The 23,051-nt window shown below is 43.8% G+C and overlaps 3 protein-coding genes across 8 annotated transcripts in view; 1 reads left to right on the forward strand and 2 right to left on the reverse strand.

Annotated features, from left to right (window-relative positions):
• LOC105278870 (synaptosomal-associated protein 25) overlaps positions 1-15,037 on the reverse strand; it is a 38,745-nt gene extending 23,708 nt beyond the window's left edge. For 2 of the 6 annotated variants that reach the window (XM_011338293.3, XM_011338294.3), the window contains exons 1-3: positions 13,783-15,031; positions 9,399-9,689; positions 8,508-8,549 (exon numbers count right to left, since the gene is read on the reverse strand). In XM_011338293.3, the coding sequence (XP_011336595.1) occupies positions 8,508-8,549; positions 9,399-9,497 (141 nt within the window). In that variant the 5' untranslated portion in view covers positions 9,498-9,689; positions 13,783-15,031. Of the gene's footprint in view, positions 1-8,507; positions 8,550-9,398; positions 9,690-10,107; positions 13,724-13,782 lie in introns of those variants that run through there. The other 4 variants (XM_011338289.3, XM_011338292.3, XM_020031459.2 and 1 more) reach the window with 4 other exon arrangements.
• A 508-nt stretch (positions 15,038-15,545) lies between these two features.
• Positions 15,546-20,670, reverse strand: LOC105278872 (zinc finger protein 2 homolog). Its single transcript, XM_026974111.1, has 11 exons — positions 20,149-20,670; positions 19,771-19,839; positions 19,616-19,684; positions 19,260-19,342; positions 19,006-19,129; positions 18,636-18,930; positions 18,439-18,541; positions 18,063-18,326; positions 17,441-17,762; positions 16,751-17,094; positions 15,546-16,649 (listed from the first exon to the last, which is right to left on the reverse strand). Exons 1-11 carry the CDS (start codon positions 20,171-20,173, stop codon positions 16,419-16,421), a joined length of 1,929 nt encoding a protein of 642 aa, XP_026829912.1. The 5' UTR covers positions 20,174-20,670; the 3' UTR covers positions 15,546-16,418.
• A 445-nt stretch (positions 20,671-21,115) lies between these two features.
• On the forward strand, positions 21,116-23,012 carry LOC105278873 (ataxin-7-like protein 3). The gene is made up of 3 exons (XM_011338297.3): positions 21,116-21,407; positions 21,490-21,752; positions 21,833-23,012. The coding sequence occupies exons 2-3, from the start codon at positions 21,536-21,538 to the stop codon at positions 22,672-22,674; spliced, it is 1,059 nt and encodes a 352-aa protein (XP_011336599.1). The 5' UTR covers positions 21,116-21,407; positions 21,490-21,535; the 3' UTR covers positions 22,675-23,012.
• The last annotated feature ends 39 nt before the right edge of the window (positions 23,013-23,051 follow it).

Raw genomic sequence — 23,051 nt, forward strand, 5'->3', positions numbered from 1 at the left:
TAACGACCAAGTATCCCGGAAAAGCTTGAAACTTTGCAGTACTTTAAGTAGTACTTAGTATGTATATTGAATTAAAACACCTAAAGACTACATTTAAAGTTTAAAATAGAGGAAACATATATAAAAAAAGCTTTAGAAAAAATCGAGAAGTCTCGAAACGTCAAAGCCACGATTTATACAATTTTCGATGCTTTGGAACAAAATCATTGATGAAGCATCGACCACGATCGTTCTTTGCATCCTCGGGCTACATTCGTATCGGGTTAAAAATAGTTCTAAACTCGAGTTATTCCACGCGAATACGTAGCTCAAATTAATCTTGTTTCCGATCGTTAATTTACAGCAATGCTGTGATGACGCAATAATGCACGCAAAAGATCAGTATGAAATCAACCGGAGCAAATTCCGACAAATAAGAAATTCTGGCACTTCGGGACTCAAAGAGTTGCGCGAGTACCTGAATAAATGCAAAGTAAAACACACACGCATACATAATTGGAATAGGGGGAAAAGAGGAGAACGACGGGAGAGTGACGGGCAGTGAATGTGTGAGCGAATAAGCGAGTGAGCGAGTGAAACGGTCGATGAATTGAGGAGAAAAGGCTAAAAGCGCGACTGTATGGGTCCTTTCGTACTTGTAACAGAATCCCCGTTTAATTATAATCCATATTTGCGCATATTTAGCGACAAATGTGGACATCTGATTTTAATCTTTCAAACTCTTGATTAATGAATGGACAATATTCAACGCAATTGAGCAAAATGTATTAAATAATTAAAATTCAAGCAAAAACTTGCAGGGACCGAATGCTGCATCAAATTAAGATGAGTGTCTGTGTAACTGATTGAGTCACTGCTGATTTTCTAATTATTTGTAATGTTTATTCAGGTCTTGCTTCTTTCCTCATTAGGCTTTTGAGATATACAGGCGTGCGTACTGGATACAAAAGAAATATCGCCGCGTAAAATCATGGAGAGATACATGGGGTTTCAAGGGGAAAAGTGAAGAGCGAGAAGGCGAAGTGATATTGAAGTGACGAGCGTGTAAAATAGAGGAATAACTGTGCGATAATAGAATCTAGACAACTGTCTTGATGACAGAAGAGCAAATAAAAGAGTGCATAATGAATGTATTTCCTTCATCGAATGTATTTAATTCTTTGTACGTTCATGTAAATCATGCTTGATATATAATATAGTAAATTCATAAAATATTTACGCTAAAGAATATCGCACACTCTACAGACTACTAAGTCTGAAATTTACTTTTGCTAGTAGTTATTCCTGCTACTAGTAGCGATATCATAATATTGTAAAACTACTCGTACATTCGAGTACAAAGAATTAAACGTATCTTCATAAATATCGCACAGGATGTCTCAGAAAGATATATCATAATATTTTTTATAGAAATTTGAATCTTGTGTTCTTGTAGCTAGTCTTTCGAATTTAAAAGAGCTTGAAAATTATAATAATTAATGATCAATTTAATCATAAATGACCGCTTGTGAATCGCACAGAATAAAATTCTGTATATATAAAATGTGCTCGCGTTTGTAAAATGTATTTTCTGAAACAACCTGCACATCAATAGAAAATGGTAGGAAATCCCTGTTTTGTCTTATATGACGATGCGGACTAATGTATGTGTACTGAATATCGATTATATTCAGCTTCGATGATCGTCTCTAGAAAGAATGACAGCACGATGCATTGAAGAAGGAAGTGGACAGTGGCTTGCAGAGGGAAGAAGGCAGACATACACAAACAGCCAGGCAGCCAAGGCGGGCAGGCAACGAGATCCCGTGGAAACCGAAAAGTAGACCAGCGACAACGACAATAAAACACATTCAATCGACGCAAATCTGTAAATCACAATCGGCGCAAAGTGACAATAAAATTAAGAACAAAATCAGCTAAAATCTGGAAAAACAGATATTGTCACCGCTAAGAATCCAAGAAAAGGATATTCATCTTGACATACAACGTCACGATTGCTTGACGAAGTGATGCTTACCGCGTTATTCTCGACACCTACAATCCACCCCTTATCCTTCTTTATTCGATGCTTTCGTGAAAAAGTTCCCCGGGAAAGTGACATCGTTTCTATCGACCGAATCTCGCGAAAAGCACCTAAATTGAACGGCATAAAGGGACATTCTCGCGTGGATGTTAGGTCTTTAAGCTTCCCATTGCTCGTGATATCACGGTCGCACTTCTGATCCCCCGAAATCTCGCATGAGAGCGGGCAGGCAAATGGCAAAGATTGTGGATTTATATAGGCAAGCGGAAACCACACACGGGCACGTATACACCGCACACATATACAACACGTAATATCTAGCAACGGGTATCGAAAGAGAAAAAGAGAGAGAGACAGACACAGACAGAAAGAGAGAGAGGGACACACACACAGAGAAAGAGAGAGAGCAACAGCTTCCATATACACGTCAGTGACGTGGCTTTTCTCCTCTTTCCTTTTTTTTCTCTTTCCTTTTCTTTTTCTTGTTTATTTCTTTTCTCTCTTTTCGCTTTTTCCCTTTTTGAGTCGCATTTGTCGTTCCTCTCTTTTCGGGCGTCATCGTCTCACCCATCGTCTCGATGGGGTATATCCCTGGCAGCCCTTTAAAAGTACTAGCACTAGGACGAACCCTTCTCTCTCTCGGTTCGACGATCAGATCTTGAGGAGCACTTTTGGCGGAGATCGATCCGCGCTTTGACCCTTTGCACTAGTTCAGCATTCGAGAGAAGCGCAAGTCGTTTGCAATACTCCGACAAGAATACTCCCTCGGACACAAGCAATGACTCTAGCTTGAAATAACTAATATTTTCCTTTTTTATTTAGAAGCATCTCCCGAAGACGTTATTTCGAACTTAATTTCAATCATCTCGTCTCTTGATCGATGTATCTTCGTTGCATTTTTTTATTAATAAAGAAATACCGAATTAACTAAAAGAAAGAAATTTAATATTAAATTTATTTTGTTTGTTCGTTATCTTCGAGCTATTAATTTAAATGTTAAATCAATAAATTTCAATTACGTATTTGCTTGCTATTCGTTACTGATCGTTCCGTTTGTAGATGAACAAGATACAGCATTATTCAAATTACACTCTGCATAAATCGACGATCCCCTGTCCCACTAGAACCATCATTTCTCATTACGCAGTTTGATGAGGAGCAGAGAATACACCGGTTCCGAGGGAGAGTTCCAAATGTGCGCGTCTGTCGTCTTGGGAGATGCTCGCCTCATCTCGTCCCGTACAGCGTCATTACGCTTTTATCGAGAGGGAGCCATCACAAAGGGTTAAAGTGCGACGAGTCGAACTGCGTTTCCGCCCACACAAGAAGAAGAGAGCCTTCCGTCTTTGCTTTCTCGCGATCTTTCCATCCTCCGCTCGCGCTGCGCTATCGCGAACTTCGACGCTGTCATCGATATTATATTATTAATTGGAGCATGCTCTATGTGTACCGTAGGGTTCATCATTACAATACGATTACTACCATTACACACAATCAGTTTTTGCGCGCGTGTACGTATCGCATAATACGATCGCCGGAATCAATTGCATGCAAACAATTGCTCGATTCGACTCGATCGTGACGCGAATCGCTCAAACGATGATCTACGTCCAGCAGTCCTTCCACGCTGAATCCTCGTGCGAATCCTCCTCGCTAAAGCCTTACAGCTCGTTCGGAAGAAACGATGAATCATCTCGTAAGCGTTGTTGGTTCGGCTATTTTCTCGTCGATGGATGGTAAAAACGGCTGCGATCGGTGCATGGTGCCGATTACAAATTACAAATACGCGTATGCAGAAGAGAAAGAGATTAATTGGCACGCGCAGGTGCGCAAGGGAAGAGAAGACCGGAAACGCGCACTTGGGTCGACGGTGTGCGAACATAATCGAGCAACAGAAACCTCGAGGTGCTTCTATAATCGCAAATACACACGTAATAATATCAATTAATCTGTATTACCTTCTCGTTTACATCCAGCGATAATTATTCGATAATTATCGCTGCAATTTGTTAACCACTGCACACGTGTGTTGTTATCAATTAATTATTGTATCATTATTATATAATTATCATACTCGATTTGTCTTACCGTGCACGCATTCATTCTACGATTGTTCCGCAATGTAGCATGTAAAATTATATTGCACCCGCGATAATTGACAATTTGTCCGGCGTTCGAGCGTTAGCCTTCCAGAATCGATATAATATAAGGAGGAACGTTCTACCGCGGCGAATAATATCGGGTTAATTGGAGTTACTTGGCGGAAAATTGTTACACAATTAAATGCATTTGGTGCTAATTTGGGAAATGAACAAAGGACCTACGTACGTCTTACTGTAAAAGAAGAAAAACTCACGTAAAACTATTGTTCTTCTATTAAGAAATAAAGATACATTGAGTAATTTCCATCTTGCTCGAAAGTAATTTTCTTTCTAAAATCAATCTTAATATCAGCAAGTTCGATAAAATAAAAATGTGTATATCTTTTACTTTCAATTCTGTAGAAAAAAAAGCAGAAACTGGTTCAAAAATATAATAAAAATATAAATTATATATAATTTAAGAATATATCGATTCATGAAAACCGGACATCTATACATATTATATTATATATAAATATATAAATCTTGAATTTCTTTACAGAAGCAGTTCATCACAAAAATAACATCTCCCATAAAAATAACTTCTTCCGATGAAATGAATTTCTATCGTCGATAAAAATTTCACTCCAAACGAATCGGACGCTCGGAGGGAATAGAAAAATATCGCGCACTCGTTCAATGTAAGCAAGAACCATCGATAAGAAGAAAAGAGAGAAACAAGTAAAAACAGCTCGCACACCGTCGGGGGGGCTCGCGCTAAAGGAAGATGGTAGCAGGTCGAGGGATGCGGACGAGAACCAATACCAATTCTCATCCAGCAGTAAAAAAAGGGTTCGGACCGAGACTTCCGAGCTTTCGAGACACAGGGGAAGAGACAGAAATATCGAGCAAGAAAGAAAGAAAGGGAGAAAAAGAGAGAGAGAGATATATAGAGAGAGGAAGTGGGCGATCGATCGCCGCTTTCAGATACAAAGCCAGACGTGTTCTTTCTCGCATTTTGCATTCCGCGATCGATCCTCAGGGATTCCCGTCGCCGAGGAGGGACACGCAGCCTCTGGAACCGTCTTCCTTGCGGAGATCTGCAGCTTTTGTCCGTTTGCAGCTGTCCGCTTTGTCGTGGTCGATCGAGCGCACGATCGGGTGACGTCACGCAATGACCGTCACATGTCTGTCGTCAACGAATGACGGATGATAACGCACCTTGATACATATCGTCGACGATGACTCGGGGAGGTCCCCGGTGCGACAAGTGCTGGTTAGTGCAGCTACGTAAATAAAAGTCGTAACGAGAGACAGAGAGAGAAAAAGGGAGAGATAGATATACAAATATAATTATACATGTATATACGCATTGCAAAATGAAACGGAACGACGCAAGGACCTCGACAGATCCTCTCCGGAATCTTCCGCTCTCGTGCAGGAAGAAGATGTTCGCGCGAAGTGCGCTTACTTATCCGCTTCCGCTGAGCGAGTTATTAAGTGTGCAAATTAATTTTGTGCTTTTCTTTTGAAGAAATTGAGTCTTTATTTACTTTCTTTTCTTTTCAAGAGAGGATTTGCCAGCTGCCCAATAGATGGAGAAAAGTATTAGAAAATGACGGCAATTATTTCGAAGATTGATATGCTTATTTTTATTTTTTTGGAATAAAAGCTCAATTTCCTCAAAAGGACACCGAATTAATTTGCACGTATAATATCTTTCGCATTGTCTTAATATAACGAAAGACGGATGAAATTGCGATAAACACGCTCGTGCGCACGGCTTGCGTAGTATTATGCAATCGTGAAGATACGAAAATTGAGCAATCAAATTCACGTGTCTCCACCTTTTGCGAACCTTGCAAAATTGCTTAACATCAAACTGCGACTGCGTAAAAGTTTGTTGTACGATGTAAAATACTGTAAAATTTACTATAGAAACGCATAATCCGTGTTAACAATGCAAGCGCGTTTCTGTAGAGCGTGTGTAATATCAATAAATGTGAAATCGATTTTTTTAAAGCGGGTTGCGATTCTTTTAAAGCGAGAAAATTTCCTGCTACTTTGAAATTCAGGAAACCATTGCAGTTAATTATCAATGATCACCGATTAACATAATGACAATTGCGAAAAAATAATTTGTTGATACTTGAAACTCCGGAAAGCGATTGCGGTAATTGCCAACGATCGGCAATTAATGCATCGTAATGTGTATTATAATAACGGTGAATACACAGTTATAATTATACAATCGCGAGGGATGTAATCCAATTTGGCAGATCGGATCGCGGAAGCCAATTACGTGCGTTCCTTCGACAAGTATAGTAAGTTAAAAATAGTAGTAGTAGTAGTAGTAGTAGTAATAGCAGTAGTAGTACAGTAGTAGTAGCATAGAAGAAGAATGTAAACATCTCTATATGCGTACAAGAGCAGAGATATACATTCATGTAAAACACACGCGCACACATATATATGTATCGAAAACAGGAAATAGATAATCGAAGATATATCGAGCACAGACAGCGAATAGTTATGCATGACAAGGGAGCATGGAGAGCCTGCTGAATGCAGATAGATTTTTCTTCACGGTCGTGGCACGCGCGAACGCACGCATTCATCGTATTTAAAATGCACGTGAGCGAGTAAAGTCAAATCGATCGAACTCGGCACGAGGAAGGTGCATTTTCGTACGTGCGCCACTTCGCGCGTGGTGGACGCGGCGATCGAAAATTCAAATTCACGGATTTGGAATAATACATAAGTACAATATTGTATACGGATATGAATAATATATAAGCACTGTTTAATAAGTAATATTACAAAATAGACTACTACTTTTATGCTAGAATTTATGTTATGATTCAATTTGAAGAATTTTCTTGTTACTTCAAAATGCAAGAGAAGAAGAGAGAGGGAGAAAAAGAGAGAGATCAATATAAATCTACAAAATGCGATAGAGCGAACTGAAGTTTACTCGATACGAAAATGCGAGCGTCCGTCGGTTTTGCGCACGTTCGCGGCGCGCCTCACCGTCTCTCGGAACGCGTCGATGCGTCGTCTTACAAATTTCTCTTCGCACCATCACCCTCTCGTCGCGCAATCGGTTTTTCTTGTTCACTTTTCGTTTTCGTTCTTTTGTTCTCTCTTGCAATTCCAAATTCTCTGGTTTCTACAGGGTTTTTTCGCGTCGCACACCCCGTTGGGGCAACGAGCTTTCCCTCGCTCGTCCGTCGCGACACGGCAAACCAAATCCTCTTTACCCGCTTCTCTTAACACGCTCGGACCGTAACACGCTCTCGGAATCGTCGCCTCTCCGAATCGCCAGAGCTGGATAAAATACTACTTCGAAAAAACGCACATTCAGCCCCCTTCGTCGGCGTCACATCTATGCGTCGTGCTTTTCTCCGTGTACGGCCCCCTCGAAGCGCTCTTTTCCTCCTTTCCTGCGACCTGGACCTCCACAGGAATTTCTCTATCTCGTCGGCGTAATTTTGTAGAGCGGAAGAACAACGCCCGCAAGAATAACGCTTAACCAATCAAGTGGCGTCACACATTTACATACTTTGATGTCTCACACTTCATGCTCACGATGTTTAATACATGTGTATATTTATAAATTTATAAATATACACGAGTATTTTATATATTTATTTCTTACTTAAGATTACATAATAATTTCGTTTTGCATATGATGTATGACGTGTAATAACACAACCATCGTCTATTTTTTTACTCTTTACCGTCTTCCCTTCCAATCGAATAAATTGAAAAATGAAAAAGTCTTTACAGAACATCTGGTTGGCGCGGATGATAGAACCCACGCATGCCAAACGCCACAGTCGACGTCACAGTTTGTCGACCTGAGTCTCGATACCCTATGTTCGATCCAAGTTAATTACCGACAACGCGAAGCTCAGGGAATCGCGGGACGCGCCACTTGACTGGTTAACGATCGAAATAGTACTTTGCCCACCTCTCTCTGGCGCGACTCCTTTTCTCTTTGCCGCTGGAAATCATTTCTTTTTCTTTCCTTTTCCTTTTTTTCTTTTTTTTTCTCTGTTTTCTCTCAACAGTTCAACGAAGTGGAACTCCACGAAGCAAGCAGTGGCGCCCGTCTTGCCGCAGTAGCGCGCAACGATTCGTCGATGATAATCGTTCCTATAGTTTACGAGACAGACGAAGGGGTTCGGGGCTCAAGAGGGGCTGAAGGGTTACGGACGAGAGATGAGGAACGAGACAGGGGTGGAGGCTGAAGGAAGGTCACGGGAGGGTCGCTACACGGTAACACAGGACGCGATTTTTGGGAATGGTGCACCGACATGGGATCACGGGAATGATCGAGAGGATCGTGGAAGGTCGATGCGCAAGTAAGGAGGGACAAATGACGAAAGGGATAGACTCACCTCCTCGCATAGCGCCAGCATACGCCTCGTGCTCTCCAGAGACTGAAACAGAGGCGATTACGCACGGTTACACACATCACGTTTCGTTACGTGACCGCTATTCGTCGTTTCGCATTCGCGAGAGATCGCGAGCGGTATGATTAATCGAATCGTGCGGATCTTTTCAAAAGAATTTCGCGTTAGTTTTGTACGAATTTTTCTTGTAGTATAGTTATCATGTTATTTTCGTATTACATTTTCGCTTTACATAAATAAATCCTATATATATAAATATTGGGAATTTTCAAAAGTTGCGACGCTCTTCCAGTTGAAACTCTGTCGATTTACCTCTATCGATTAATACCCAAAACGATTTTTATATTTAATCAATGAATCAGAGCAAAATCAAAAACAAGGGACATTTTTTTTTATTTTTGGCCGTTAATGTATATTAATAAATAATAATTTGATTTAAAGCGCGACTTTCTGCCTCGTCCAAAAAATTGCATATTCTGAATATAAAATAGCTGGTTTCGCTGAAATATTTTAGTCAAGCAACTTCATTTACAAAACGATTAATTAAAATAACATCTAATTGATATACCAAAATTCTAAAACAGCCAAATGTCTCGATGCTGCTTTCTAAATCGCCGACAACATAGCATACGGGCAAAGAAAGAATCTCGCGTCGAGCCTATCGTACACCTACATCACTATGAGAATGAACACGGAAGGGTCTTGGTCTGGCGCGTCCTCCCCATAAAGCAGCCACCTGACACGAAAACCTAACTTGACGCAATCGTGGCGGTCCCGGCGTCGCATAAATCCTCGTGGCTGTCGACGACGTCATATCACGCGCAACACGCATGTATACACATGTACATATCCACATATACGTGTCTCCCGACTCACCTCATCCGTGGTTTGACCGGCCTTGAGCTGTAACTCCTGCAGTTCGGTGCGGGGCGGGCCACCCTCGGCCGCACCCGCTGCTGACGTCGGTGCAGGCATCGCCGGCTTTGGTCGGGTGCCTGACGGTGTTCAAATAACGGGCGACAGTCTTCTCCCCCGGGTTTCGAGTCACTGGTCCTGCCGCCGGCTCGGTCTCCTCCTGCTCCTCCTCTTCAAGATGCCTCCGACGATGACGACGCCGCTTCCTGGTAGTGGCCGGCGTCGGACCGGATTGCGGCGACTAGCGGCGGCCTGCAACACGCCACCAGCGTGAGATCAGACTGACTGGTCCTCCTCCGTGGAAGGGACGCGAGCAATCACGAGTTGGCGATCAGTATCCCCTACGTGGGCTCTACGCGAAACACGAAAACGCGAACCTCACTGTGGATGTCCCGTCTAAATCACCGGAAACCACCCTCTCTCCATGACGGGACACAACAAACGGAGCGGGGGTGGCAGTGACAATGTCGCGTTCCGAGAGCACCGGTTCTGCCAACGAACTGATAAGAGAGGCCTTTCCTCTTTTCACAAGAGGACCACAGTGAGCAGAGAACGAGGAACGAAATGGGGTGACAAATGAGATAAATCGGACGTGTTCCGGTGTTCTGCCGAGCGCGAGGCGACGAAGCGGTCGAGTCTTCAAAAATGAAGACGCTTTCGCGCGACGTACCCGGAGAGCGGCACTCGACGACGACGTCAGGGAGAGACTTTGTGGAATTCCGCGGGCGGATTCGCAGCCGCGCCGCGGTGTGCCGGACGTCGGGGAGAACGTATCCTTGTGTACGTGTACATAGACGCGTGTACATACGGCCAGCGCGTGTGCGCGATCGCACGCTCACATGTAACGACGTAGAAAATCAATACCCCCAACCGACCGACCGACCAACCGACCCACCGACGATGGCGTCAAGATGCGCAGACGCGACGCGACGCCTACACCGTCGCCGCTGTCGTCGTCGTCGCTCGTCCCTTCGTTCGTTCTCGTTCACCCTCCTCCATCACGGTGGCTCTTTCAACGCCGACGTGGCTAGCACGACCAGAACGAACGATCAGCTGGTCGGTTGGCTCGGGACCGAGCAGGTGCGGGCAGGTCAAGAAACGGCAACGTGTGTCGCCTGTCGAGGATGATCGACCGGAGTAAAGACATTGCTTGTAATGAGGCTTTTTCAGGTGTAGCAGCGTTACGCAAGGATCGGAAAAGAAAGAAAAGCGTCTTCAACTTTCTAGCGAAGGAAACAAAAAGAGGAGTGCTGAAGCATCAAATTCAGGATATCCGGGAAGAGATGTGTGTGTCCTCGTTTCCAGTCACGAATTACATTCTTCGTCATGTATGGACAATCTGAATTTTGAATGAACAAGTCTTCTGACATCGCAGGCAGAAACAGTTCACGCTCGAAATGAACAATGAAGCCGGTTACAGTTACACGGAAACGAATTGAGCAGTAACTAGCCTAGCGAATGGACTACTTTGTGGCGGTCATAGTCTCGTAAACCACGGAAGACCCCGGCGGTCCAGGGCTGCACAACGCCGAAAACCGCAGGATTCAAAGTATCTAGTGCCAGCGTAAACACGGATATCGTTAACGACCCAAGCTGTGCAATACTTTGCTCGCAGACGAATCGAAATCTGCTTATCAATTGAAAACTTATTCAAGCCTTCTGTATTTCTAGAGGAATGGAAATTACACGTTGAGAAGCTGCTCGCGAACTTGCCGCGGCTTTGCAACGCGCGATTTGCCTTGAGAAATTAATTTAACTTGAAAATGAACTCGATAATCTCAAATTCTTCCTGAGGTTCCGACGAGCGTCTATCCACGATGATCATAATCACCTTGGCTCGCGAGAATTTGTGAAGCTCAACCAAGAATTATTCGATTCGCAAAACGAGGTTGTGCCCTTGAAAGTTGACCGTAGGACAGTTGTTGGCAAAAGTTGTTCACACAACGGAGCTCATTTCCAGTCCGAGTTTTATATTCTTTTCTAGAAAAGACATTTGCGCTTTGCGAAAGTTCAAAGCTGCAGACAGTTCATAAATAAAAAATAAAAATCACAAATGATGTACGATGAGAAACACGAAAATAATGAAGAAAAATAATCAAGACAATGAAGATTCTATTACTGATGCATTTGTTGGAACTATTAACACAAGCGTAACAGCCAGAGCACAACGGATATCGGCATGATCAGTCGATCTGGTTCTGTCCTTGCCCTCGAGGAAATTGGCAGGCTTCCAGGGTGGAAGGTACCTCTCTGCCTGACCTGGCTCGCGAGTGCCATCAAGATCATGGACGAGACGCGCGATCTGGGACCCGGACGCGGCCGTTCTGTCGGCGATAGCCGATAAAGCCGGGCAAGCGCGCGACGTGAACTGTAACGCCAAGTGAAATTGATTCATTTTCATGGGGAGCTTTCGCAACTTGGTGTAATGGTCACATATGACCATCTGGCTACGTTCGACGCGCAACGAGCGCGGCTCGCGTGAACGTAACAACGATAACGATCGATGATTTATTCAATCGGCAAGCCGTAACAAAGCTGTAATACGTTGAAATATGCATAATCACTTGAAAAACGATGGAAATAATAGAAACAACGAAGGATGCACTTGCGCGTCCACGCGAGAGCTCGAGCACGAACACCATCGCGGTAATTATATTTGCTGATTCTTGCACGCGATTTCTTGCGCTCCTCGGTCGCGCTTTGCAATTGATCGCTCGTGTGGGCGGTAATGTGTCGAAAGCGTTGCACAACTTTAGATGATGGGATAGATACGGGAGCATCACTATAAATACGAAGGGGGTAGATGGGAAAATCAATATTTTTATCCATTCACCTGCAGGTAAATCACTAGCATCACACGCGGTAACCACGTTACGGAAGACGCTGCACACGATGTAAATATGGAAAATAATAGCGTCATCGATTACGGAGACTGAATCGCAGCAATTGACTGGAATCATGGAGAACGTGCCGGGAAATCCCAGAAATCTGGTCGACGGGATGCGCGACTAATGTCACACAAGTATGATGAGACTCGTCGAGATTGCATTATCGTTGCATATCAGAACACCGTGACGGTCTGATAATGTCAGATAAAGCAATCAGAGAGCAATAAAAATATGCTAGTGGATAAATGGAGCGTGAAACTCTATTTGTACGTATATGTACATACACAGACACACATACATATATATACTACTTGTATAAAACTTGTATCAAACGTAGTAATCTAAAAAAGAGAACGAACTTTACAGAAAAATTGGATTTTCATTTATTAGAAAAAATATATCGCAATTATAATTAATAATTAATAGCAATTACAAATTAATTATGGATTGATTCAGATTTAATGATGAGCATTTGCAAATATTTTATTGCCGCTCTAATTGCGACTAAAAATTAATCAGTTGTTTGATGCTCGTTTAAACGAGCGAACTGGCGAACAACCTCGATAAAAACAAACACTCCAAATTTAGAGTACAGGCGACAAGCAACGAAAAGAGATACGAAACATACAGAGCGAGGGAAAAGCTTCGAGCATGCAACGTTTCTGAACAAACGAGACAACTGGAAAAATTATTTAATTACACGCTGCACCTGAAAATTATCCGCAAACGCATTTATAATAATTACTCAATTAAATGAGATCGGACATATAATAATTCCGATATCTTCGAATTTCAATCGGAAGCTTCAATCGGAAAATCGAGCGGTACGCCTACCGCGCGCGCACAGGATATCCCAATATTTCTGCATTGTTTCGCAACGACAAATCTCACGATGAATTTATCCAAAATCGATTTTACATTCGTGCGAGCGGAAATTCGTTGGAGAAATTAATTACGAGCGCAATTAATTGTTCGTCGGGAAAGTGGCATTTAAGTGGCCTTTAAATGGCCTCATCGAAAACCATGCTCGAGTAGCTTTTTGCTTCAACATTACGCATTTCTACCCCGAGAATCTCTTCCCCAGATTATAAAATACACTCGAGAGTTCCTTCGTCTCACTGAATCTCTTCGATCACCCAAGAGAGAATTCCATTCTCCTCCCCATCGCGCGCTTTCGTATCATGCCCGTTACGATCGCGGGACTGTATAAAAAAAAAGAAATGACAAAGTGTCGTTTTCCGCAAATCGATCTCTTGCATCCACCCCGCTGGAATCGGCCAAAGTCTCATCGCCAGCGGGACGTCACGGGTGATCGCGCACGCGCGCGCGCGCGCAAACGGTAGCCGAAAGGGTACATCACGCTCTATATATATCCGAATTAGCTTATACGCAAGGCACGCTGCTGCTAAGAGGAGAGTCGTTAATCACCAGCGCTTCGCGCGAGGTTGCTCACTAACCTTGAGGCGGATCGATAGCCAGCGGGACAGAGCCTGGTGTCTTCCGTGGCGCGCGAGCTGGAGGTAGTGGAAGCGGCCGGTTGTCACTGTCAACGTCAACGAGGACGACGACGATCAAAATACGGCGATACGCACGTACGGTGTCACTGCGGGCGCGCCGGAGGAGAGTGGGAAAACGATCCTGTGTCACGTCGCGCACCAACGCGCTCGCATGTCCGACCTGAACCGCGACTACGAGTGCGCGCGAATGACTCGAGTAGCGCGTGAAGTGCGGCGCCGAACGGGATCGCGGTAGGTCACGTGGTCACGCGGCTATGACGCGCGCAAGTGGCGGTGCGCGCGCATCTCCTCACCGTGCGAGCCGCGGCGCGAGAAGCGGAGCGTTTCAAACTAGAGACCCTGTGCAGTCTTGACGTAAAGCGACGGGCAAAATTGGATATCACATGGCGAGACTGTTATTATAGGGTCTCTATTTCAAACGCGAGATCGGCGTTGTAATACGCGGACTCTGTTCCGCTCCAATTTTACTTGCGCGAGCTTCTGATATTTTTCAATTGGATGAAAACGCAAGCACGTATTAATTTCTTTCATAGAAAACGATAATTTAACGAAACTGTAATGAAAAAACTAGTTATACGTTGAATACTTTTAACGTTTTCTTCGGAATTTAGCTTGAACGATAAACCAAGATATAATTTACGAATTTATTCGCAATTCCGTTGCGATTTTAAGAATTTCGACGCTTGCTTTATTTAAATGAGATATACCAAACTTACCTGAGACTAGTAAGTAATTGTTTACTTATTTTTATACTCATGTAGTACGCCGTTCTCAAAGTTTATATTCCGTATTTTTAAAACGTAAAATACAGAACATTTATTATGCGCGCATGCGCACACTCCATTCATTCATGCAGCAGATCTAACCTCATAAATTCGTCGCAATTACGCATTTTCTTATATCCAAGATCGAAGAGAAAGGATTTCGGACTGCGATCAACTTGAATTGTGAAAATCACGCGTACCGAAATCTTGGTTTTCAATTTTTTAATATTCAACCCTCCGCAATTATTCATCTCGCGTCCCCGCTAACTCTCATTCCACTTCTCGGTCGTCCGTAATCGAGAGCGTGCGGCGATACCACCACGCCGTGAGAGCAGAAAATCGATACGACCTCGTTTCGGCACGCAACGTGTGCTGCATCGCGGACTACCATGACGTTTCGCGTAGGGGAAAAAAAACGCGAACGCGTAACGTGCACTCACCGCTGAGAACAAAATCCGGAGCCTGCGGGATTCCCAGAGCGCGTCGAGTATCCTTGTTATCCCCTCGAATCCTCGCAATCCTTGATAAGGACGTTCGACAGGCACATTTGGCAACCACTCTGCGGCGAACGCGACTCGCCACTGCGCTGACGCTGATTGTCAGCGGCTGACAACCGGAAGTCAGCCGCGAATACCACAAGAGTCGCCGACACGTAATTTGAACGGTAGCCATGGAGACGCGCAGCGAAACAATTGGCGGGAAAAAATGAATTTGAAATTTGTCACTTGACATTTTCTAATGGAAAGCTCGCGTATCTCAACATCGCGTAACCACGTTCGCTTAACTATCTGAAAGAACCATTTAGTACAGACTTCATGTTTCTTTTTTTATTATTATATTATGTTTATTATATTTATATTATTTTAATTTTTTTATATTGATAAGATAGATCTTCGTCTTCATGGAAACGTGGTGATAAAGGTATTGAGCCTCACACTATTTTCAGGATTTTATAACACTTGTCAAAATATATTTCTTCTTACGATACATGTAATAATGGTGTATTTGTATCTCTAAAATGCCGCGCATGTTCGCCACACATAAGTGCATGAATACATGTATGTATTGTATATATGGACATTTCTATTACCCATCCTCATATAAACACATAATCGTTTGTAAATGTCTCTATAAACAATTATATTTCTTTAGTATAAATGTCTTGCTTTGCACGGAATTATTTTTCGTCAGCGCAATCTCGCGCTTCTGTGTCACGAATGAAGAACAAAAATGCAATCGTAAATCGCTCTCCCTCCCTAATTATATAATTATGTACATAACTGCTCGACAATATATCATTATAATTATATACATATACATGCTATATCTCTATATCATAATATATTACATTACTTTATAATCACTTATGTATAAATGTCTCGCAAGAGAGCATCTAAACGTCACAATTAGAAATAACTAAAAAAATAGGATAGAAAAAATTTAATATTCTAAATAGTCGAAAATAATAATATTACCAATTGTGATAAATGTTATATGTGTAAATCTTTTTAAAAATATAAAATGAAAAGAGTATGTGTATGTGTGTCAGAAATACAATGATCAACAAGGCATGCACCGAATACAATCCTACCTCCCGTCAACTATGATTCATAAAAGTCTTTCCCTACTTTTTCATCTTTCGCTAGCTTGCACGAAAAAAAATTCATTTAACGAAACGGCGTCCGGTTCTTCCGCTTTCCCTTCTCTTTGTCCTGTGCGTCCTGTAAAACCTTGGAACAATCAAGTGCAAAACAACACACCGTGTGTTACTAAGATTAATAAGATTTTCCGCGCACAATTAATTGTCCATTGTTACTCTTTAGACGCTTCTAAGACGTGAAGGATGACGTGATCCACTGTCTTCGTCGTCAGGAGGGACTTCACTTTGTCGTCCCCGATTACGGCGAGAAACAGAAGCTTGACGTTCTGTCGTAGCCTCTCGGTGAACAGCGTGCAGACCTCCGACGTCACGGGCTCGTGGCCGCATCTTCGAATCACCGCCTCCAGAACGTCTTGTATCGGAGCCTCGGGCCAACCGAACAGCTGTCAGAATATAATTAATTAGCGATTGATAAGTAAGAAACTTGCCAATATAAGAACAACAATGAAGCTAATTTAACCTAATTAAATAATATTTTCCATACCTGCAACGTCTCCTCGTCGATGAGCATCTTCAGGAGGTCTATGATGGACTTCAACAGCTCGTCGGTGCTGAGCCGCCGGGATTCTCCGGTTTTGATTTTCGCCGCGGCGATCGACGCTATGTTCTGCATCTGCGTCTGCAGGTGCTTCTTCTCAACCTCGTTCATCACGTCCTGCAGCAGATCCCGATGCTTCGCTCGAATGTGCCGCATCAGGCAATCCTGCCGGATGAACACCCTGTTGCACTCGACGCACGATTGCGGCGGCTCGCGTCGATGCGTATTGAGGTGAGCCTGCAGTGACGACTTTGCCGAGAATGCCTTCGGGCACTTGTCACATTTGAACGCTGAAACGCAAACCGGTTAACGATTAAGAGCGATTCTTATATTGTTTATTTTACAAAAGTAATTTGCGAGGGATGTCACAAATTACGAAATGAACAAACAGTTTTGTAAAATTATAGACAATTCCGAATATATTTATATTAGAATTTAAGCCAGAATTTAGCAGAGGCATTTTATAGATAAATTAAATCTAAAATAAATTAAATCTAAAATAAAAATCTAAAAATCTGAAAATCTGAAATTCTAGTTTAAATTAAACCATTAATTTGTTATTTATACTTATTAATATATTATTCTCTCTTATTGCATATAATAACTTTCTCATGATATCACACGGCAGTTCCTTACGTTTGACTCCAGTGTGCAGCAGCGTGTGTTTCACCAAATCCTCTCTCCGCGTGAAGCCCTTGTCGCATATCTCGCACGTAAACGGGATCGCTCCCTCGTGCACGAATTTCTTGTGGATGTTCAGGCGTGCTTTCCGGTTGAACGCCTTGCCGCACACGTCGCAATCAAAGCCGTTCTCGCCGGTGTGATGGAACACGTGCGCTCTCAATTGGGACGCCTGTATGAATGATTTACCGCAATACTGACACACGTGCGGCTTCTCGCCGGTATGGGTCCGCTGGTGACGATTCAGCGTCTCGCGCGCGGCGAACTTCCTCTGGCACTGGAATTTTGATTTTGACATTAATATTTATTATTAAATAATAAAATCATTTTTAATTTTTATAATAAATAAATAATAAATAAATTTACTCAGAATTTTCAGGAATTTAGTCTTCAACTTGCTTATACGTCATACTTACATATTCGACATACTCCGCATCCGTAGTGCTTGTAATAAAATGACGCGATACGATTATTATTATTATTATTATTACTTCTGTATCTGCTTAATAACGTTAAGAGCATTGCAGGAGACGCGTCAAAGTTGGCATAATCGATCACAGAATGAGAAGACACTTACGTATTTACACTCGAACGGTTTCTCGCCGGTGTGCACGCGGCGGTGCTTCTTCAGCGCGAGCGCTGACAGAAACGTTTTCGGGCACAGATCGCACTGGACCGGTCTCTCTCCCGTGTGCATGCGCTCGTGCACCAGTAACTGCTGGCTCGTGTAGAACTGCTTTGGACAGAACTGGCAAGGCTTCTTCTGCCGCTGAGGCGTTCCCGCGTGAGTGCGCAGGTGCTCCCGCAGGTTGTCCTTCCGCGTGAAAACTTTCTTGCAGACCTGCGAGCGATTACTCAGTTCGAGCGTTTTCGAGGATCTTCGAAGGATCATTGGCGAAAATTGCGTGCCTGGCTGTTAAATGAATTGCGCGTGCAAATTATATATTAATTACCTGGCAATTAAATGAATTGCGTATGTTGCCGTGGCAGCCGGACTGCGTTATGTGGCGATTTAAGTGGTAACTGCGCGAGAAATACGTATCGCAGGGCTCGCACCTGAAATGGTATTGAAAAAATATTATGAAAATTTATATTAAAAACTATTAAAAAACGCGCGAGTCATTTTTTATACGGAATATATTGTATGTACTTGTAAATTTTGCGATCCCCGTGCGTCGTGTAGCGGTGCTTGTTCAGCGCCTTCTTGTCGCGGAAAGAGGAGCCGCACTCGTCGCACGTGCACGAGTCGCACTTCCAGTGTATGACCACCACGTGCCGTTCCAGAGACGCCTTCTTCCTGAAACTGAGATCACAGTTGGGGCACTTGAAGTCGCCGCCACTGTGCGCCGTCTTCAGGTCCTCCGCGCAGCAGTGACACTGCGTGTCCGGCACGGGCTTGATCACGGGCTTCTCATTGTTGTTCTTCTGGCTGTTGGTGTCTGAATCTAGGAATTTCACAAAGATTTACAGAGGTTCCCATAATGCGGTGGCAAATAAACTGTCGTGCCTCTTGACAATACCTTCGGCGTACTCAAGAGGATCATCCACGTCATCCTCGTCGGAGTCGTAGTTCACTGTTTCAAAGTCTATGATATTGGTGACGTCATCCTCCTCCCTGCATATGTCCAGGTGCTCTTTCAGCCTCTATCTCAAAATCAGATAACGGAAAAATTATCAGTACCAAAAATATGCAAAGGAATGTATATTTTAAACAAAATATAGTGCAGAAAAATAATACATAATAGTAAAAAAATAAAATAAAACTAAGACTCACATCTTCAGACTGGAAGATGCGGTGACACGTCACACACTCGTAATCAGTTATGACTGAAATGAACTGATCACTGTCCGTGACAACTGTTGACAGAACAAAAAAAATATATAATGAAAAGGATGGAATAAAAGTTTCATGGGAACAAATTGTAAAAATCAACAAGACATTATTGAAGATGCAGGTAGCACGTCACAAAACAATAGAATTTAGTTCTAGAAATTGTATGAAAAATGAAAAATGTAAAAAATCAATTGCGAAACTCTTAAATGTAAAACGATTAAATGTCACAATTAAATCAATAAATATATTTAATTTCTAAAGTAAAACCTGTGCTACACATATACTGCAGCACATACCTTTCAACTTCTCAACATCCAATTCATCGGTCACTATAATATGCTCTGCTGAATCCGAGTTGGATGTATCTGTGGAAACAGAATATTGATATTAGTTTTTTTTCAATTCATCAAAGCACTGCTCCGTAACGTTTATTTTTAATTGACGAAATTACCAAATAAAATCTCAGTGGTTGCATCCTCAATCAGTATAGCCTCGTCGCAATCTTGTATTCTCAGAATCTCTGCAGGGAAGATTCGTAAAGTCATGAGAAGATTGTTGGATTTGCACATAGAGTGATAATATTTCAATTTAAGACACGTCAGAAAATTCGAATGATCGTGCTCTTCAGAACTACCACTTTTATGGCTCCACTCATTGCCTAACTTTGATACTCGTATCATGAAGTTTAAAACGGAGCCACACGAAGTTCACGCTCGTCGTACGGCTTCACAGGTACGAGCTAATTGTACTGCACGAGTGAATCCTCTCTCTTTGGGACACGTAACGTCGTAATGTCCGCGAAGTGAAACACCGAAGCGATCGCACTCACCTATCTTCTCCATAGCTTCACCCATTGCGTCGCGTACGTGTCTTCGTGACCGCTGTGGCCCAGGTCGGCGATTCTCCTCGTCCGCCGACGGAGATTCCTTCGGAGGACGGAGACGCGAGTCGACTTTCGCGCACCCTCCGATCCCGTTCGCTCCTCGTCACCTCGCTCGTCGCTCCCGTGTGAAGGTTACGAGATCCCGCGGTGTTCCTCTCGAGGGAGACCTCGTCGCCGCCGAGCGCTCAAAGTCGGATCGGCGGATGAGCTTCGTGCGAATCGAGATGCGTAAACACGTACATACGCAACGCGAGAAAGCGTGCTTACAGCTGCCCCTGAAGAGACGGGCCCTCTCATCAGACTCGACGCCGCGCAAAATGGCCTACGTCAAGGGGCGCGTCGCCTTCCACGCGTCCGCGATCCTTTTCTTTCTCTCTTCCACACGCACGCGTCCTCTCTACCTGTTCGTAAGACCACTAAGCCGTCGTTGTTATTGCCGTCTCGCTCGTTCCTGAGAAGGACTAAAATGGCGTGCAGTATTTCTTATACCTTAAAGCATTCAATAACATAGAAGAGAAACTACTGATGGAATTTCGTCTCTTCTTTTGAATAATTAGTTTATTCGGAAACAACAAACGATTCCGCATCGATTAAGCCTATTTTGAAACAAAAATTGTAATTTACCGGCTATCTTGACATTACAAATTGTTTTCGTATTTACATAGAAAATATTGTCTAACAAATGTTTTAATTAATCTAACAATCAACAACAAACCACTAACAAACGATTCGTATGAACAAAAATTTTTAAAGTCGAAGTTGTCCGGCTAACTTTATTGAGGTGCATTTCTCCGGAACTATATTCTACGTGTATCTTCAGATACTCCACAGCCAATGAAACGACACCCTTAGCACCTGCAGATAACCTTAAGCCGGTCTTCTGAACGCACCCAATTTGATAATGAATGCGCGTGTGTGTGCGGCTGTCAGTCTGTCACTCGTGACAAGCGCAAGTAGATTCAGGATTGGATCAGGTGATCGTTTAAATAACCCTTCTGTTTTTCTTTCACGGAGAAGCTCAGTGAAAAGAAACGTGCTTAAATCAAGGAAAAATATCTGGCTCTCCCTCTCCCCCCCCCCCTTACTCTCACCTCTCTCGAAGTACATCATAACCGATGTATACACATCGGTGTCTTAGAAATGAGTAACGTCTTGCTTGCAGACGTCGAGATTAACAACCGGAGGACCGTCGGGACTCTAATTAGGTGCGTTTACTTCACTCGATCGAACTTCTCTCAAGCTTTATCGTCAGCAGCTACATGTATCCGTGTGTATCCTTGTTCACAGTTCGGTGACGAGAGAGTTTTGATCGTTCCCATCCGGGAGGATCAGGATGTCCGTGACGCAGGAGAGGATCGAGGAGCTGAACCAACGGTTTCTCGACCTGATGAGCAAGCCGGAGAACATCGAGACGGTTACGAAAGAAATCTACGAGGATTTGTTGGACGAGGTGTTGATGGGCTTCGTCTTCGACGTGCATCGTACTACCAAGACTGGCAGTTCCGACGTCGAGGAGGGTATCCCGGACGACGAGTCTTATACCATTGTCGGTACGTGAAGGAGGAATAAATAATCACACACATATTATATAACTGTCAGCATCAAGGAGTGTCAAATAATTCCCTTGCAGATTCACCTGGTCTAGACGTGTTCGGTCAGCACCCAGTGAAGAAGTCGCAGGAGTGCAACTGTCCGAATTGCGAGCGCGGCGTGGCCGCCTGCCGATTCGCCACGCATTTGGAGAAGTGCATGGGCATGGGCAGGAACAGCTCCCGTATCGCGTCCCTGCGCATCGCCAACAACTCCAAGGACCTGAACAATTACGGTGACGTTGACGACGACGACGACGTGGACTGGAGCATAACAAATGACAGCGGGAACAAGCGTAAGCGGCCGCGCAAGGATCGCAACGGCGTCAGCAAGCGCTCGGGCAAGCACCAGAGGCAGCAGGCGGGCATCGCTACCAGCGGTGGTGGCGGTTCCCAGAGGAACGGCGAGGCCGCCGCGGTGGTCGGTGGCGGCAGCGGGGAACACAGCGTGCACAGCAGCAACGAGAACTCCCCGTCGAACTACGAGAACATGTCCGTCGTGGACAAGCGAGCGCTGCTCGCGCAGATCTGCGGCGTTGTGTCCGAGCACACGAAGAAGGTTTGCACGCGATCCGTGCGCTGTCCGCAACACACGGACGACCAGCGGAAAGAGATACGCGCCAGTCTAGAGTCCGGCGGTAGCAGCAATGGCCAGGACAACCTCCACGTCGACGTCGACACGTTCGAGGAAAGCGACAGTCAGAACCTGCGAGACGCGTTGGCACGATGGGACCGAGAGGGCTCGAGCCACTCGAGCCCGGCCGACTCAGCCTCCACCACGTCGACCTCGTCGATCAACCGGAAGCGGGAGACCAAGTCCAAGGGCAAGGGCAAGGCCTCGTCGAAACGTGATCGCGGCTCTCCCATCTCCCAGGGGGACTGAGGGGAGACTGAGGAGCAGCGAATTATTCCTCGGCCTGGGATTAATTTTCAGTCGAGAATTAATCGACGGTAGAGAAATATCGTACGATAACGTTCCTATGTATTGTATATAGCCTGAGGGGGATTCCGCTGGCAAGCGTGAGCTGAATTTTTTGTATACTATATATATTTAGCACGAATCCCTGAGATTTCACACACGGCGATCTCTTCTGTAATTAATACTTAACGAATTAATTTGTGTACATAAGTTTAAGGAAGAAGCGCCTTATGCTTCTTGGTCCCATTTATTTATATATTAAATACTTAGCTGATTTTACATATAAAATAAAATGAGGTAGATAAAATGTAAATAATAAAGTATAAAATAAAGATTAATGA

Source organism: Ooceraea biroi, chromosome 12 (assembly GCF_003672135.1).
Source record: "Ooceraea biroi isolate clonal line C1 chromosome 12, Obir_v5.4, whole genome shotgun sequence".
NCBI lineage: Eukaryota > Metazoa > Arthropoda > Insecta > Hymenoptera > Formicidae > Ooceraea > Ooceraea biroi.